The sequence below is a fragment of the Podarcis bocagei genome, assembly GCF_964188305.1.
Source record: "Podarcis bocagei genome assembly, chromosome: 9".
NCBI classification, from domain to species: Eukaryota; Metazoa; Chordata; class Lepidosauria; order Squamata; family Lacertidae; genus Podarcis; species Podarcis bocagei.
Window position 1 is genome coordinate 19063134 of NC_138134.1, and position 18404 is coordinate 19081537.

Sequence of the window (18404 nt, forward strand, 5' to 3'; positions counted from 1 at the left end):
ACTAAATTTTCCTCAGAGTAGATCCATTGAAATTAACAAACATGACTTAAGTTAGGTCCATTTACCCCCAATGCGTATACTCTGATTAAAACTTAGTTGAATCCCACACCTTTTATTACATGTAGATGAACCTGAGATTTTTGTTTTAACTGTGTGCATGTGGGGGGACGACATCTTCATTTAAGCTGTTCTTTTAAGAAAGATGATGATCAGTTCCTCGCCTTGTTTAACTATTTCCCTCCATGTTCTACAGCTCTAGGCAATTGTACCTGAGGATGCAAATATTGCAGACCATATTGTTTAGCAAAATATTATAAATGTATCATAGATGTAATGGAATATAGTATAGGCACTTCTAGCCTGTAGGACATATCCCGCACCCAGAAGTTGATAGAATTAAAACTATATAAATATATAAAATTTATTTAAACCATACAAACTAGGGAAGATTGGTACTGTGTAACAGCATGTCTTCTTTTAAAGAAAGTAGTTTCTGAAAGCATTAAAAAAAACTGAAATCACCAAGCAGACTTGTGTGTGGGCTGCATACAAGGGCGAGACACTCAGACATACACCACCATCTATCTTCTGTCAGTTTCTCTTTTAAAGGAAGCTAATGATGGCTGGCTCCACATATGCTGCAGAATGAGATGCTGGAATGCTGAGGTAATAGAGTGGACTGTATCCAGATTAGAGATGAAAAATATGACTTTCAAATTCTCCTCTCTCTCACACACACAAAAATGAATCCCAACAAATAATACAGTTTTGTGCAATCCCTTTCCTACCGTGACCTCCAGCAGGAAGCTAGCAGGTATTCATTTGGGGGCAGAGGTAGGGGGCAGGGAAACAATACAGTGGTGCCCCGCAAGACGAATGCCTCGCAAGACGAAAAACTCGCTAGACGAAAGGGTTTTTCGGTTTTGCGTTGCTTCGCTAGACGAATTTCCCTATGGGCTTGCTTCGCAAGACGAAAACGTCTTGCGCTTTTTTTTAAAAGCCGCTTGAAGAGGCGCAGTTGCGACGGACCGTGCTTCGCAAGACGAAAAACATCGCAAGACGAAAAAACTCGCGGAACGAATTCTTTTCGTCTTGCAAGGCACCACTGTATTCCATTCTGCCTGAAAACACATTTAATATACAGTGGATGCTCTGGTTGCGAATGTGATCTGTGCAGGAGGCACTTTCGCAACCCGCAGCGCCGCATCTGCGCATGCGCGTGTTGCGATTCAGCGCTTCTGCGCATGCGCAAAACATGATTGCTGAAACCTGGAAGTAACCCGTTCCGGTACTTCCAGGTTTCGGTGCGTCCGTAACCCAAAAATGTGCAACCTGAAACGTCTGTAACCCGAGGTATGACTGTCGAGCACATTAAGTCTGTGCTCTCATGTTTTATTCTCTGCAATATTAACCTCATCTTCAACACTAAAGCAGCTGAAATGTGCTGTGCTTCATACCCTCTGAGTATAGGTCTCCAGTTAGAGGTAACATGCCATTGCAGACCTCTGCTAAGGTAAAAGTTGACCTTTCTGCCTAATGTTTAACTTTTCTAGATTTCTGGGTTACTGTGTCAGAAGAGCAATTTCACTGCATTTTGCATAGTGAACTGATAGATGCATAGCAGTAAATAGAAGGCAAACTATGTTACAGAAAAATATGACACCAACATAATTCTTTGCTTTCAAATTCTTTTTAACAGGATTGCATCTTCAATGGCTGGGGAAAGATTGATCAAGTGGCTGAAATGAATATGAACACTATCCTGGAAGAGATTCTGATTAAAAGATCACAACAAAAGAAAAGGACATCTCCTTTAAATTACAAAGAGAGGCTTTTTGTGCTTACAAAATCCATGTTAGCATATTATGAAGGTCGTGCAGAGGTAGGAAACTTGGTTTAAATTGCTCGTTTTTTGCCAATTTGTGTATTGGAGGTGGTAATTGTATGTTTGCTCTGCTGATTTAATATTTATGATGCTGAACTTTGCTACTTGTCATACTGAGTTCATGCAGTTGGTACCGGATGAAAGGATCATAACCTTTATCTTAGTAGTTTACCTTCTGTGTGCAGGGGCATACCTAGGGGTTAGCCAGGTTGCCGCTTGCCAAGGATGCAGGCCCAGTGCGGGCACACAAAAATCGCACCTCTACACTCTGGCTTGGAGTGGCTAGAACTCCTACTGCCCACACTTCTGCCCCACTCCCTGAGCTGCTACTCCATGGCTCTGGGTGGCCAGGCAAGGTGCACAGGCACCTTTGTGGAGGAATCCAGTCATTGGTGTGGGCTGTCACAGCAGCCTTCCAGGGCCCCCTCTCCATTTGGTCGAAGTGTGAGTGGAGCACCCAGGGAGGCTGCACATCAGAGTAGCAATCCATTGAGGGAAGAAAGATGGAGAGTTGCAGGAGGAGGAAAAAGGAAGGGAGGAGGCAGAGGGAAAAGCAGCAAGTGGAGGGAGGAAAGCAGGAAGGGAGGCAGATGGACTGATGGAGGAGAAGGGGAGGAGGAGCAGACCAGATCTGACCCCAATGACCATGGAGGAAGTCACTGGCACAAAAGGCGACAAAAAGCAAATGTTTAAAGTTTCTGGTCCATAGTCTCTCCTGGTTTTGGAGGTGCCGATCAGCTCCTTGCCAAGGTACAAGGAAGCTGAGGTATGTCTCTGTCTGTGTGAGATGAGTTAGACTGCACTGACAAAGCTGGAAAATGCTTTGCTTGTTGCAAAATCAGCTGCCCTGAACAAAGGACTGAGCATCGAATTTGTAGCGGGCAGGGGGTAGAATAGGGAAGTGGCATGTTGATTCACTGCATTGTTTTATGGGGGGAAAGAACTAGATGGAGTTGAATATCATTTTCTTAAAATCATTTTTTAAAAAAAGGGGCTGTAACATTTATGCGTTGTGAAATCACTTTGTATGTGACGTAGAACTTATCTTGCATGACCGCATTACAGGACTGCGCCAAAGTGAAGTGGTACAGGTCAGTCAGTGACGCATTTACTGTAAATCCTGCCAGGGTTCGTTGAGAGTCAACATCCCAAATGGGTAACACGGTTGGAATCCTAAGGTCAGGTAGAAGGAAGCTAGACGAGGGTAAAGGAAAGCAGTGTAGTCTAAGGCACCAAGTGGCAGAGCATGAAGGAAGAGCAGTAAGCAGCCAAGGTAGTTTAAATAATAAAAACAAAGAAGCAAATGTTACAAATTATAGGATAGTTCCCTCAGGAGGACTGGTGGTCCTTTTAGGAACTGGTGGTATGGGCTCCCAGGTCTGGGCTTATTCACTTCTGCCTTCCATCAGGGCACAGAAGGTTAGGTAAAGATAAAGGGACCCCTGACCATTAGGTCCAGTCGTGGCGTACAGCTTCCAGGTCATGTGGCCAGCATGACTAAGTCGCTTCTGGTGAACCAGAGCAGTGCACGGAAACGCCGTTTACCTTCCTGCTGGAGCGGTACCTATTTATCTACTTGCACTTTGACATGCTTTCAAACTGCTAGGTTGGCAGGAGCAGGGACCGAGCAACAGGAGCTCACTCTGTCGCGGGGATTCGAACTGCCGACCTTCTGATCGGCAAGTCCTAGGCTCTGTGGTTTAACCCACAGTGCCACCCGCGTCCCTCACAGAAGGTTAAGGGGAGGCTTTTTATAGCCAACTTCAACAGCGCTCGCAATTGTGGGACTTTAAACGCATCACTGGGTAGTACAGTACAGCCCGCAACTCCTTCAGCAGACGTGGTAAGGCACTGGAGAAAAGCATGTCCTGACTCAAAACCCACAGAGCCTTACAAACCCTAAGTAACGTTTAAATTGTGGGTTGCGTGGTCTGCGTTGCTATGGAAAGGATAGTGGCAAATGGGCCGTTCCCCCTTCTTCCCCTCTCTGCTTGATTATTCCACAGCATTCAGGAGTCCATTGGATCCCATAAATTTCTGGGGCAGATCACCTTAATGGGTTCAACACCCTAGCAAGGGCAGGGGGACTGGAATCGCAAGCCTGAACTTCACCAGATAGTGGACTGACCATGACAGTGGGGTAATTTGAACCCTTCCGCCTAATATCCAGGACTGCTGCCCTTCACATGAGGCATGGAATAAATTGAGGGGATGCTTTTTCCCCGTTGGCCCAATGACCACTTGAGACAGCCCCATGGCTGTCATGGAGGCCATGAAGCCACAAGACAGCCCAGTCAAGACAGCCTCAGTGTGAATACCGAAGTACCCCAGAACCTATTGATGGCTATACTAGTGGGGTTGATGAACTGGGAGTGTTTTGATGTCACCGTGTGAGTGCAGGGAGTATACTGTGGGCATCCCTGACACTGTGAGCTCTAGACCTCTCTCCAGTTGTGTATGGTATGTGGACATTGGCACTGGTAATCCCTGATTGGTTGGCACTGGCAGTATTTTCAAGTACAAACTAAGGAAGAAACTGGGGAACTACTGAGACTATAAAGTACAAGAGAAAAAGCAGGGACAACTGGGATACCTACACAGTATATTCTTCATTTGTGCAGTTACATTATTGTATGCAAAATGTGTTTCAAAATGGAAAATGATTACTTAGTACTGAAACTTCACAAGGGCATTGATGTAAGAGCTTGTGCTGAGCAGTGCCTGGTTGGATGGATGCAACCCAAGACCAAGAAACTAAAGCTAAAAATTCACAAGGGATTTAATTTTTCATGGGGTGGGGAGAGCATCTTAAGTTAAATGTGTATGGTATCTTCCAGATGTCAGTAGTTCCGTATTGGGAGGCTGAGGAGCAAGGAAACATGTTTTCTGGAGAATTAAGACAACAAATCCATTTTTAAATTGTGAAGAAAAAGAATTGTTATGTCAACTAAGCAGAGCTGTGCTGGTGCAGATGGACTCTGTGTGTTGTTATAATGTGAGAGCCATTTAAACCAGAGGCTTGAAAGTGATTTTGCAGATTTTGAAAAGGTAATGCTGATTTGAGGTATTGAGGGTTCACTCCTATGCCTGCTTTCCTGTATGTAAGGATGAGACATGTATAGGATTCTGTTGGCTAAAGCATTTCATAGGTCCTGCTTTTCAGAGGATTTAGTGTAGCTCAATGAAATGCTGGTGTTTGACAGATGCTGTCCCAGTTCTGTAGTCTCAAAGCCGTATGCGTTTTAATCAAAATATTTGGATCCTTCTTTTCTATCCAAGGTGGCAGTCATTGTAGTTTTCTTTAAAAGCAATTCCAGCATGAAATCAAGCACTTTCCCCCTTCTCCAGTAGAAATAACTCCCTGGCAACCAGCACAGCAGATGTAGAGCCTCTGGTTTGAAACAGGCCCTCACGCAGTTCTGCGTTTGCAGGCAACAGTAAGCCAGACTTTCTGGCCTATCATGGTGTACCACGAACAAGCAGCATGCTAGGACATGCTGCCCAAACACTCCCTTTTCACACTCCACTGGTGAAAGTGGGACAAACAAACCTTGATCTGAACCAGTGATTGTGGTTCGTGACTTCCTAACAAGCCATGGTCACTGGCCAACACAAAGCCAGCCGTGGTTTGTTGCTGGCTTTCTGATTTTGGCTTGTTAGGGAGCAATGAACCACAATCTCTGCTTTAGATGTCATGGTAAGCCAAGGCTTCCTGGTTTGTTTAGCCTGTTTCCACCAGGGGAGAATTGAAGCTGGAATAGGGCAGCCTGTGGCAGCCTGTTGCTCATTCCTGTTAAGCCACAATCAGCCAGAAAATCTGGCTTATCTTAATGTCTGAATGCAGAGTGTGTATACGTAGTCACTTAAAAAATGTCAGCATGTTCAGTGCAGGTTGAGCCAGCTGTCCGATATTTTACTGCCACAAACCTGCTTTTGTTTTGCAAATAGTAATCTGTGCATTTATCTTTCTCATGGTCCTCCTTTGGTCTAGAAAGGGAACTGCTTGGTCTAGGAAAGGAACAGTGAAGATTCTATGATAATTACCTTGGTAAACAACAACAACAACAAAAGCAGATGGGGAGAAGGCTTTGAAAGGTCTCCATTGCACTGGGTGTGTGGGTTGGTTCTAGTTACCCAGTAATGAGGAAAGGCACTTTGCACAATGCTAAGATACCCTTTGTTTTCTCAGATTCTTCATTCATTGAAAACAAATTCTGATGCAAAACTAGAAATCCAGTGCATAGCTAGGAAAAGAATAAAGATGTTGCTAGAATCTTTAATTCCCACAATGAGAGCAGCAGCGTTTGGAGGGCCACTGATCCCCAATTTCTGTTTTAAATTAGCAACAAAATCATGGTGGATCTTTTTCAGGGAGCTCCCATGTTTCTTAGTAACCAAAACCACAGGCTTCCCAGAGATGAATAGAAAGCTGCTTTTGTAAATTTTGGCCTAGCAGTCAGTGGTGGGACCCGCATTATGGGGGCCCTGAATCTTGAGCTGTTATGGGGGCTCCTTCACAACCATCAGCGAGGTCTGGGTAACCACCATTATCTTCTTCAGTGGGGCTGTTCCATGACAGATCACCACATTATTATTTTTTTACGATTAACTACTAGATCTCAGATTTTGATTAAATTTGCTGTGCTGGATTATCTCACATCTCAAAGTCACTAATGTGATTTTAAAAATTCCTATGCCTTATAGTTTTTGAGTTATGGAGGGGTGAAAGTTAGGGAAATATTATATATAAATATATATATGATTCATGTTGCATCAAAGAATGATGAAATTGGGTCAAAGGTAGGATTCAGTGGCTTAGCCAAGCTGATGTTTTCATAGTACTGGCGACACAAATCCACTGTAAACACAGCAACATAATTAAGTAAGGCAGATATATAATGGGTTTGTATCTCTAGTGCTGGCAAAAGTGGCTGCTCTGTTCTCACTGTCATCTTCTTGTGTTTTCAAAACAGTGCAAAGCCTTGAAATAACCGTACTGTGCATTGTATCTGTCCACTTTCCTCCAAGTTCAGTAATGCTTCAGTAAAGCTGAGAGGCTAATAATATCGTTAGACATTCCTGTTCCCAGACAGTGAGGTCTGGGGCAGGCATAGGCAAACTTGGCCCTCCAGGTGTTTTGGGACTACAACTCCCATCATCCCTAGCTAACAGGACCAGTGGTCAGGGATGATGGGAGTTGTAGCCCCAAAACATCTGGAGGGCCGAGTTTGCCTATGCCTGGTCCAGGGCTTTAGTTTTCATTCAGGTGACAGATCACTTGTCTTTATAATAGCAGTAGATATATAGTACACCCACCCCAAAGTGAGACCTGGGTTCCCCCTTCTTCATTCACTAAGTCCCAGGAATGTTGTACCTAAATCCTGGGTGCCAATCCCCTGGACTATAGCAGGGTGCCAAATAACCGGGCCAAAACAACCTTGCAAGGTAGAGCTGTTGCGCTGCCCCCACCCGCTTGCTTCCCAACCTGAGCCAGGGGAATATTGTGTTTCTGGAAATCCATGGGATTCATGAAAACAACAGCCAAACAGACAAGCCTTCTGAGCTCCAATCCCACAAATTACTTGGTAGCATTGTACCAGTCAAGTACCAATTTGGAGCTAGATTTATTTAAGAAGCCACACCAAGATAAACGAAGCAATTTCCTAAGGAGATTCTAGGCATAGGAACATAGTACCCATAAGAAGACAATTAAGAAAAAGGCTAATAGTGTAAAAATACAGTTGAGAATTTAAGTACAGCTGTACCTTGGTTCTCAAACGGCTTAGTTGTCAAACTAATTGGCTCCTAAATGCCACAAACCTGGAAGTGTTGCGGTTTGCAAATGTTTTTTGGAAGCCGAACATCCGACATGGCTTCTGCTTGAGTGCAGGAAGCTCTTGCAGCCAATCGGAAGCCGCGCCTTGGTTTTTGAATGGTTTTGGGAGTTGAACGGACTCCTGGAATGGATTAAGTTCAAGAAACAAGGTACCACTGTACTGTACAGAATGGAAAACAACAAAGCTAGCTTGCCTCACCCTAGCACTAACTGTTAGAGTCACTTAACCAGGAAGCAGCAGAATTTTAAGGTCATATATATATATAATAAATGTTCATAAATATACCAATGTCTGGAGCAGCACAGGAAGACCTTCCTGAAACCATTTTGACTCCCTGAAACCATTTTAACTCCCAAACTGACCAAATGTTTTCTCTGCAAGGAGGGAGGGGGTGGGGGAACTTTCCCATTATCTCAGGAAGTGGGTGATCACCATTTCAGAGGAATGGGCGGACTACCAGGAGAGGCAATCAGATAAGGCATTATCAGAAAACCTGCTAGACAGGAAAAACAACAACACTCAAATTTCTGTTGTAGACCGCCTTTTCTGTGATGTACGTATGATGTTTGTGGGGGGTGGTCTTGGGTTACACTCCTTCTGTGATGTATGTGTGATGTATGGAGGGGTGGTCTTGAGCTCCAAGGCAGGAAATTTAAAATGTCTATATAAGGGCAGGCACACCGTTGTTCTAGGTCCTCCTCCTTTCCTGTATGTGAGGGGAGCACCCTGTTGCAACAGATCAATAAAGATCAGGCTTACTAGCTGCTTTGCTTCTCAATATTCTCTGGTTGGCCTCTGTTATTTTCTCCTACCAAGAGGGAACCCACGTAAGGACTCTATATGGGCTTTTGGATACCCCATAAGGGAAGAAGGGCAGATTTTGTTTACAACAGATGGCGACGCATGAAGGGACATTTGGTTGCCCGGATTCTGGGAGCGAGGAAGGACTGGTGATCCATTGCGCGCCAGGCAGTTTGCCAGGAGGAGCCACCAGTCCTCCAGCGATCCCAGGGTCTGGAAATAACTGGAGATCCACCAGGGTTAACCAGAGGAAGCAAAGCTCAATCAGGCCGGCCTTAAACAACCAGTCAAGAGATCCCGGGATCGCCAGGAACAGCGCATGCGGAAGTGAGTATAAGTAGGAAACACGGGTAGTGGGTTGGGTTCTCTAAACCACAGCAACCAAAATTCTTATAACAACAACATATCCGCAATATCCATACCAAATGGGGCACCTGATAGAAGATCAGAACCATTTTTATAAGAAATGGTCTGGATACAAGAGGCAGTTGTTGCTTAGCCCATCAGTGCCTAAGAATAATTTCTAGTGCTAGAGGGTGTATGTCCTAGTTCACCACCGAGACACCTGAGTTAATTTCTGCCACAGGGTGGCAAGAAGGAACTAATTACTAGGACTTTCCTCCCCAGTGAGTGCTCTGAAACCTGAGCTAAAAGCCATTTTAAAATAGGCATTCTGAATTGGTTTTCCTTTGGCTTGCCTTCACACTTGCCTTCTGGCCACTGTGGTGAAGCCTTGAGTTCATGCTCTTTTCCTTCCCAATCCTCTGTTTTAATGCACCAGAGAAAGAAACTAGAAGTTTCTGGTTTTAAACTCACCACAGTTCCTAGTGAAACTAAGCTTTAGCCTTCGTTGTTCCAACCAGCATTGAAATAAACTGCTATCTAAATAAGCCACAGTTTTCCAAGATCCAGTGGCACGAAATCTGTAGTTCAAAATCAGAAACATATTCTTTCAATCCCTTCCTCTTGTGTGCTAATAAGGATTGGTGCTGATAATAAGGATTTAATAAGGATTCAAAGTGTTGGTGCTGACCTTTAAAGCCCTAAATGGCCTTGGTCCAGTATATCTGAAGGAGCGTCTCCACCCCCATCGTTCTACCTGGACACTGAGGTCCAGCACCAAGGGCCTTCGGGCGGTTCCCTCACTGTGAGAAGCCAAGTTACAGGGAGCCAGGCAGAGGGCCTTCTCGGTAGTGGCGCCCTTCCTGTGGAACGCCCTCCCACCAGATGTCAAAGAGAACAACAACTACCAGACTTTTAGAAGACATCTGAAAGCAGCCCTGTTTAGGGAGGCTTTTAATGTTTGATGTATTATAGTATTTTAATATTTTTTTGGAAGCCGCCCAGAGTGGCTGGGGAAGCCCAGCCAGATGGGCGGGGTATAAATAAATTATTATTATTATTATTATTATTATTATTATTATTATTATTATTATTATTATTATTATTAGTGAGTGTAGATCATGTAAACAGAGATTCGCAACTCTTTCAGATAGCAGGGAGCCTTGTCTGAACTGAGCCTTCTATACCTACTCAAATTAAAATAAAATGATTTTCTCCACCTTCAGCCCCTGCACACACACATTGAAGGTTCATTGCCAGTCATTAAAAACCTTCAGTTGGTAACCCCCACAAAGGAAGCACCAACCAACCCACTGTGATTATTAACAAGCTGTCAGTTTAACAATGGATGATCACCCAGCACCTGTAATAAAACTAAGAAAAGTTGCTGCCAGACTGTCTGCTGATTCTGAAGTGGTCCATTGATCTTGTGTGGGTCATAATTCACCTGAATTGAATCAGGTGAATCTGCTTTGGAAATTCCTCCTCCATCTCAAATAATAGCATGTAACTTATTGTATATCGGATGCCATATTGGAAATACTACATGGTGAGGAATTAATCTTCTTTGCTTTCTTGAGAACATTGTGTGTGGCTTGACATGAGTGGCAGCACATATGCTGTACATATTTTACTCTGTTTCTGTTCGTTAATATAATTATCCCAGTAAAATATCCTGGGACTCCTTTGGAGTTCATCAGCAGGATAAAATCGCTGATTCTTCGTGAGATCAGCTTGCCGGAAATATTTTTTCGCCCACCACTCTTCAATATGTAGCTGTCCAGGTGTGCGTTGGGCTTCTCCTGGGATGTGCTTCTTGAGTGTGCCTTGGATCACTCCCCATAGTCATCTGCAGACTGTACAGTCTTCTCAGCAGACAAATCAACATAAAGTTTACCCAGGATACTGCTGTCCCATATAAAAGCATCCATTAACAATAGCAAGCTTTCTCTTCCCCACTCCACCGCCACATGTGTGTTTTAAAGCAGAGATTGGGAAATCTATAGCGCACCAGAATTTGCTGGGCTACAGTTCCCATCTTCTCTGACAGCTGGCCATGCTGGTTGCGGCTAATGGCTGTTGATATCTCAAAAGGGTCACAGGTCCCTTGTGTTGAAAGATGGGTCCGCATAGTCATATATTTGCTCATGTAAGGGAAGAAAGCACGTTATTTTCATTGGAGTGAGATTGACTGGACCCCAAACTACTTGTCAGGGGGGACGGGACCTGTAGTAAAACAATGCTAACATGCAGAGTTGTGCTTGACATTTTTCATAAAGTTTGCTGGTGTTGATATGTGCACAACTTGAGGTGTTTTATTCATTTATTTTTAAGAACTGTAGGCTGTTTCTCATGCGTATTTTTAGCTTTATCTAGATTCATGCATCCTGACATACTTCCTGATTCTGAGCAGTGAAGCGAGAACACTGAGTTCACACTTTTTGCTTCTCAGCCTTGCGTTGCTCCTAAACGGTTTTTGTTGGATTTTCTTGATTGAGCATGCAACAAACGCAGTTTACCAATATTTTCAAAGAGACTTTTCAACGACAGTGCTGAAGTGTAGCAGAGTGGGAAGTGAACAGCCTTTCTGCAGGGAGAACGTTTTGTCGCTTCAAACGAATGTTTGCTGGGTGTACATTCCCACACAGGAATTGTACTGCAAAGTAACGCAATGCGTCATTGACTGAGGCTGAGGGCTGGGTGTGGCTGGCTGTTATAGCCAGGGAGTCGACCAGAGGGAAGAAGTTTTCCCTCTGGACCATTGTCTAAATCGTGCCCCAAAGCTTGCCTGCAATTGGCCGCAACCACAGAGGAACCCCAGCAGCCAGCACAGCTGGCAGAGGAGGAGGTTCTGCCCTTCTCTGACCACGCTGAAGCCAGAATTTCCCCCCAGCCAAGCTGCTCCAGGCTGCAACCCTCACTCCCCACCAGCCGGCAGATAAACAGCTATTCCCACATACAGCAGGAGTTGTACAACAGACTTTAAATGGTTCGTAAGATTTCAGAGCATTGCTTGCAGGAGGATTTTATTTATAGCCGTTTATCTCTTTAAAATTCTTGCTAGATGTGCATTGGATTTTTAAAAGGGTGAAATGAAATATCCGGGAGCAACGCTTTAAAGCCATGTAAAGTGTATATAGTAAATGGAAAAAGGTACATATTTATTGCCACAAACTATTGTGTGGAAGGATTCTGTGTACTGCTCCATTCTTTGTTGTGAATTGGGTGTTAACATGTGCACCAACAGCTTTTATTTTCCCTTTCCTCTGGTTTTGGTCCTTTATGAGCATATAAATTTACGCCTGTTTTGAGGGATGCTTTCCATCTTCATAACTAGATCACTTCCAGAAGACCTGCAAAAAGAACAGTCATCCTGTACTTGTACAAAATTTGTTTCATAGTTATACTATGTCCGCTATTTACTGAAGATTCGGTCTAGTTTTTTATTAATAGTTTCTTAATTGAATTTTTCAAAAAGAAACAAAAACAGTCAAACCAAACAAACTAAATAATTTGTGAGGAAGGTCTGTGACACTGAACCAAACCATTGTTATTCCACACTTTGGGCTATATTTCCCCTCACTTTCCTTACTGCAAAAAATTACTTTTTTGGGGGGAAAATATTTGTTGGGCAAATTTGCCATTCCCACTTGAATTATGCAACCTTAATTTTCTGGCGTGTGATTGAATCCCACTTGCACGATAGCAACAATCTTAACTTTAACTTAGTTAATATGATTAGACAGCAAATACTGTAATATCGTTGCTTAAAATATTGACTTATGAAAGGTTAAGACACACGACTAGTTGTGAATCAGACATTGGTATGCATAAATCTTCTTGACATACTTGTGTCAGTCTCTGAAGAATGAATCATTATAAATTAATTTATGGGAGTCACTTGCAAGAACACTCCTAGTAATGAAAATTGCACAAAGAAATGACTTCAATAATCTGAGTAAGAAATTTAACCCTATGAGGGGTTTTTACTGTGTCTTCTGTCTTTTGCAGTCGTTAACAGCTATCAGTAATTATTATGCATTTGTGCTCCACCTTCAGGAATGTCAAAGCCATTGAGCAATGTGTTGTTAAGTTTCACTTGAACAAGAATTGTGCTGTGCCCTCTTCTGGCATAGCCCATAAAATTGAATTTTGCAATATCTCTGAAATTTGTACTGTAATCTCATGCATTTAAAAAATGTGACCTCATTACACATTTGTTTGACATGTTGCAGAAAAAGTACCGAAAAGGATCAGTTGACATTTCCAAAATCAAGTGTGTGGAAATCGTGAAGAATGATGCTTTAGTTATTCCCTGTCAAAATAAATACCCATTTCAGGTAAGTTTCTAGGGTTGAAAACGCAGTCAACTCCATAAAAATACGGTATATCAGTGTCAAAATAGCATCATACATATCTATGGTGCAACCACAAATTTGAATACTGTGTACACCTTGCCTCAATAAAGATATGCAGAGCTGGAAAAGGTTCAGAAAAGGAAAACCAAATGATCAAGGAGATGGGACTACTCCCCTATAAGGAGAAACACAACATTTCCTGTTTGTGAGTTCAAGGGGGAAAGTGAGCAAGGAGAAGGTTGAGAGAAGTTTGGGTCACTCATTGAAGTTTTGTATTGGAAGATTCAGGACAGACAAAAGGAAGTACTTCATACAACACTTTGTTTAACTATGGAATTGTCTCCCAGAAGATGTAGTGATGGCCACCAACTTGGATGAAACCACCTACCTGGGCAGATGAACGAGACAATCAGAAACAGTCCCTTCATCTTGACAGAATTGAGCGTTAGTTTACTGGCCCAGTCTGTTATGGATCCCAAGCACCAATTTTGCACTTATTGAGGAGATATGAGCTGTATACAGTGGTGCCTCGCAAGACGAAAAGAATCCGTTCCGCGATTCTCGTCGTCTAGCGATTTTTTCGTCTTGCGAAGCAAGCCCATTGATTAGCGCTACAGCGGTCTAGCGGCTTTCCGTGATCAGCTGTTAAGCGGGTTTTTCAGCGGAACAGCTGATAGGCGGCTTAGGAAAAGGGGGGGAGCGAAAAAAACCCGCGGGGGCGCGCAAGATTTTTTCATCTTGCGAAGCAACCCCATAGGGCAATTCGTTTTGCGAAGCGCCTCCAAAACGGAAAACCCTTTCGTCTAGCGGGTTTTCCGTCTTGCGAGGCGTTCGTCTTGCGGGGCACCACTGTAGTAGTCAATAAAGCACAGCCAATATTGCTACTCTTATCATAACTTTTCTCTTCTTCGTCCTTTCCAGGTTGTGTATGAAAACAGCACACTTTATATTTTTGCTCCCACTGCATACAGTAGAGATCAGTGGGTAAGGAACTTGAAAGAAGGTAACTGCAGCTGTTTATAACATTTGCATATGAGTGGAGAGAAGGAAAGAACCCTGATCGAAAAGGCTAACAAAGAACTTTCTCACATGTGCATTCTGTACATACTGATGCATCCCCAGCCACCATTATTTAAAAACAGAAAATAGCAATTTGCGTCTAGTGATATATTTCTGGGTGGGAGGGAGGAAAAGTCAGTTGAAAACTATGTGGGGTAGAACAGTGAGAAGGGGATCATAACTACTTGTACAAGTCATGTCTTCATAAGAAGAAATATTTCAACATCTTCAACATTTATTTCCCTCTTCTTGGGAACCCTAAGAATAGATCTAGATACCATCAAATGCATCTTCCTTAAACACTTCCCTTCTGGTTAATGCTAATGTTGGAGCATGGTACATGCAGGAGATAACAAGCTGCTTAACCATTCCTGCGTCTACCAGCAAATGCCTTCTTCAAGGGCAAACATTTTCCCTGCAGTTGTCTTATGGTCTTCTTATGATCTTGAAGACTGTCCCAGCGAATTCTTTTTACTTGCAGGAGAGAATCAGTGGACAAAGGATTAAGCACCTCTACCCATTGATTTTTTTCTCTTGTAGTTCCCCTAGCAGTCCTTGCCCCATGTTTATGTTACGAGGCCAAAATAGGACTCCCAGTGCTATGGTGCTGAGTATCATCTAATTCCATCCTAAGAATAGGCCTGTAAGGGCCTGTATGTGGGCCTGTAAGGAAGTAGGAATCTCTGATGGAGGACTCTCAGCACCTCACAAAATCGTAATTCCCAGAATCCATTGGGAGAAACTGTGATAGTTAAATTGGTGTAAACTCAGTATAAATTTCAAGTAGAGGTTGAGGCATAATTTAAGGTCTTTGACTGTGCAGAATCCCCACTTTATCTACTATGTTTTGGAATATGAGAGCAGCAAAGCCAAAAAAATAAATAGAAATGTATCCCAAAATAAGGAAGTACTCGGAGCAAAGCCCAAAGCTTCATTTTACCATAGTTGATTTGGTCGTTAATGATATGATAGATCATTTGACTTTTAATAATGTCTGAGTAATGCCTGTTTGCATAGATATTTTATATTTTGGTGGCGTTTTTCATGTTCAGGTGTACTTAATCTCTGAAGAGTGGAGATGTGTGAATAAGGATGGTTCTCTTAGGCTAAAATATTAACAGTGCTGAAGCTAGAAGAACAGAGCTACTAACAGAACATTGGCATTTTGGCCTGAAATGTTGGCATTTTACTTTTTTGTAGAAATAAAAAACAACAATAATATAATGGTTAAGTACCACCCTAAATTCTGGACAGATGGAATCTACCAGTGCTGCAGACAAACAGAAAAATTAGCGCCTGGATGTGAAAAATATAACCTCTTTGAAAACGGTAAGTGCTTGTATTTATTGTACCATGGTAGCCAGACTTCAGGCTTGCACAATCTGCACCCTCATATCCCGGAACCCTAAAGTACACCAACTGGAGCTAGGTTGCAAACTAGTGGCTCAGGTAGGTAGACATATACTAAGAATTAAGAGTCAAAAGCTCTGAGCACATTTTCAGCCCAAGACTTTTTGATCCGTATCAGAACCAAGCTCACCAGGCCAAGCATTCTTCTTCAGCAATTTAATGTGGTAGTGGGGAAGCTTTTTAGTTGCTGCTGTTGTGTTGGAATCTAACCCCACCTGTGTGTATCTGAAGAAGTGTGCATGCACACAAAAGCTTATACTCAGAACAAACTTAATTGGTCTCTAAGGTGCTACTGGACAATTTTTTATTTTTTTTATTTATCCCATCTGTTCGGTTTCCCTCCTCCCAGCCTCCCAGATTGCTCCCCTTCCTCTCCTATCAGTTGTTTCTCTTTATGTTCAGCTGCTCTGGTTCCAATATGAACTTTCAAAAAATGAAAGAGGAAATGGGAAGCGTGTCCCTCGATGTACTTTTGGAGGCAGGTAGATGGTAATGATCCTTGACATCATATAATGAAAGCCAAGAGCACCAACTCTATGGCGCTGAGGTGTATTCGCCCCATAGCATGTGGTGTAGTGGTTAAGAGCGGGGGACTCGTAATCTGGTGAACCGGGTTCGATTCCCTGCTCCTCCACGTGCAGCTGCTGGGTGACCTTGGGCTAGTCACACTTCTCTGAAGTCTCAGCCCCACTCACCTCACATGGTGTTTGTTGTAGGGGAGGAAGGGAAAAGGAGATTACTCCTTAGGGTAGTGATAAAGCGGGATATCAAATCCAAACCTCCTCCTCCTCCTCCTCCTTCTTCTTATTGCCCCATATCTGTTGAGGGACGGAGGAGGCTGAGCACAGAGCCAAGAGCAGAACGGCTTCAGTGGCTGGCTTCTCCTGAACACGAGAGAGGAGGAGCCCCCTGCCACCACTGAAACTGCACTTCACTGGGCTCTGCGCTCAGCCTCCTCCCGGTGATGCGTGCGCAATGTGTGCGCATAATGTCACATGCATGCAACTCGCGCCGGGTCCATGGTGTCATACACGGTACCTCTGATGAAAGCAGTTGTGAGCAGGAAGGTTCGTAGACTTTGTGGCCATGCATAAGGATGCAGCTTTGGCAACCCTTGTGTTTAATAATTGACAGTCTTGCCAGTCTTGTGCAAATCACCCAGAGATATGTCAGCAGATCCCAATCTACCTTAAGGTCATCCCTGTTGTGTACTATTTATGGAGCTACTTAGACTCATACTATAACCAGGGTGATTGCTGCCACCTCCATAAAGGTTCCTATTCCTGTTTAAATGCTTCTGTCTGTGTTTTTTTATTATTTTATTTTTATTGATTGATTGATTGATTGATTGATTGATTGAATTTATATACCATCCTATACCCAGGGGTCTCAGGGACCTTGGGGTCCCTTCCAACTCTACGATTCTTCTGACAGCATGGTCAGCACACCACACCATACAGTGTCACCATACACATTTTCAGATTCTGCTTTCAACCACAATGATGGTTAATGCTGATGCCAAATTAACTTAATGTGTTAGACCCAGTGTGGAAAATTTGCACATTGGGGGGGGGGCAAAGAATGCGTGAAATCCTGTGGCTCGCTTCCATCTGTGTTGGTTAATCCATAACCATTTCTAATGGTTAATCAATCAGCAACATGATATGATTAGGGGAAGTGCAACCATTCTGATCTTTCAAAAATCTTGATGTTACATACTTAAGCCTTTAACAGATACCTCTAAATTCAGACTCTGTGATTTCTATGGTTTGCTTTAGGTATGAAGACTTTGCCTCCATCAATGCCGGATAAAAGTAAGGTAAGGAGAGAATTCAGAGCACTAAGCAGCTATAGCTGATGAGAGTTAATGGTTTTGCTAGTCTGATGGCTGTATTACCAGCAGTATCAGAGGTGGTTTATCTCTGAGTTGCTGTGGATCACAAGTAAAAAAGTGTTGTTGTGCTCAGGTACTGCTTGAGCTTCCTGTTGGCATCTGGCTGTTCACTGTAAGATTTGATGGGTCTTTGGTTTGATTCAGCAGGGGTTGTCTTATGCTTTTAACTTACATTCAGTTCTGTACTATTATGCAGTGGTGCCTCGCAAGACGAAAAACTCGCTAGACGAAAGGGTTTTGCGGTTTTTGAGCTGCTTCGCAAGACGAATTTCCCTATGGGCTTGCTTCGCAAGACGAAAACGTCTTGCGTTTTTTGCAAGTTTGTTTCATTTTTCTTAACACCGTTAATACAGTTGCAACTTGACTTCGAGGAGCAACTCATAGAACGCGGTGTGGTAGCCTTTTTTGAGGTTTTTGGTGATTTTTGAAGCTTTTCCAAAACTTTTCCGACACCGTGCTTCGCAAGACGAAAAATTCGCTAGACGAAAAAACTCGCGGAACAAATTAATTTCGTCTTGTGAGGCACCACTGTAATTGGAACTATATATTTCAGGTTGTAATACAGGTAATCCTATAATTGGTAATCCAAATCCAATGGGGGTCTGAGTAAAAGCTCCAACTCCTAATGGACTCAGGAAACACATGTTTGGAAACATGTAACTGCTGAGGCAACATATCATTATACCCCGACTGTCATGTGCTGTACCGTATGCTATGCTTAAATATTCTACTGAGATCAGTATGCTGTATTTCCATACAAATGTTAGTATTCATAGGCATATGTTTATGCTAGATCTGTGCAAACAGGTTTCTGTCTC

At 43.1% G+C, this 18404-nt stretch overlaps 1 protein-coding gene across 6 annotated transcripts in view; it reads left to right on the plus strand.

Moving 5' to 3' along the window:
- TEC (tec protein tyrosine kinase) overlaps positions 1-18404 on the plus strand; it is a 74194-nt gene that overhangs the window by 37405 nt on the left and 18385 nt on the right. For all 6 annotated transcript variants that reach the window (XM_081208869.1, XM_081208868.1, XM_081208870.1 and 3 more), the window contains exons 2-6: positions 1700-1882; positions 13101-13205; positions 14145-14226; positions 15483-15611; positions 17471-17511. In XM_081208869.1, coding sequence (XP_081064995.1) covers positions 1745-1882; positions 13101-13205; positions 14145-14226; positions 15483-15611; positions 17471-17511 — 495 coding nt within the window. In that variant the 5' untranslated portion in view covers positions 1700-1744. The remainder of the gene's footprint in view (positions 1-1699; positions 1883-13100; positions 13206-14144; positions 14227-15482; positions 15612-17470; positions 17512-18404) is intronic.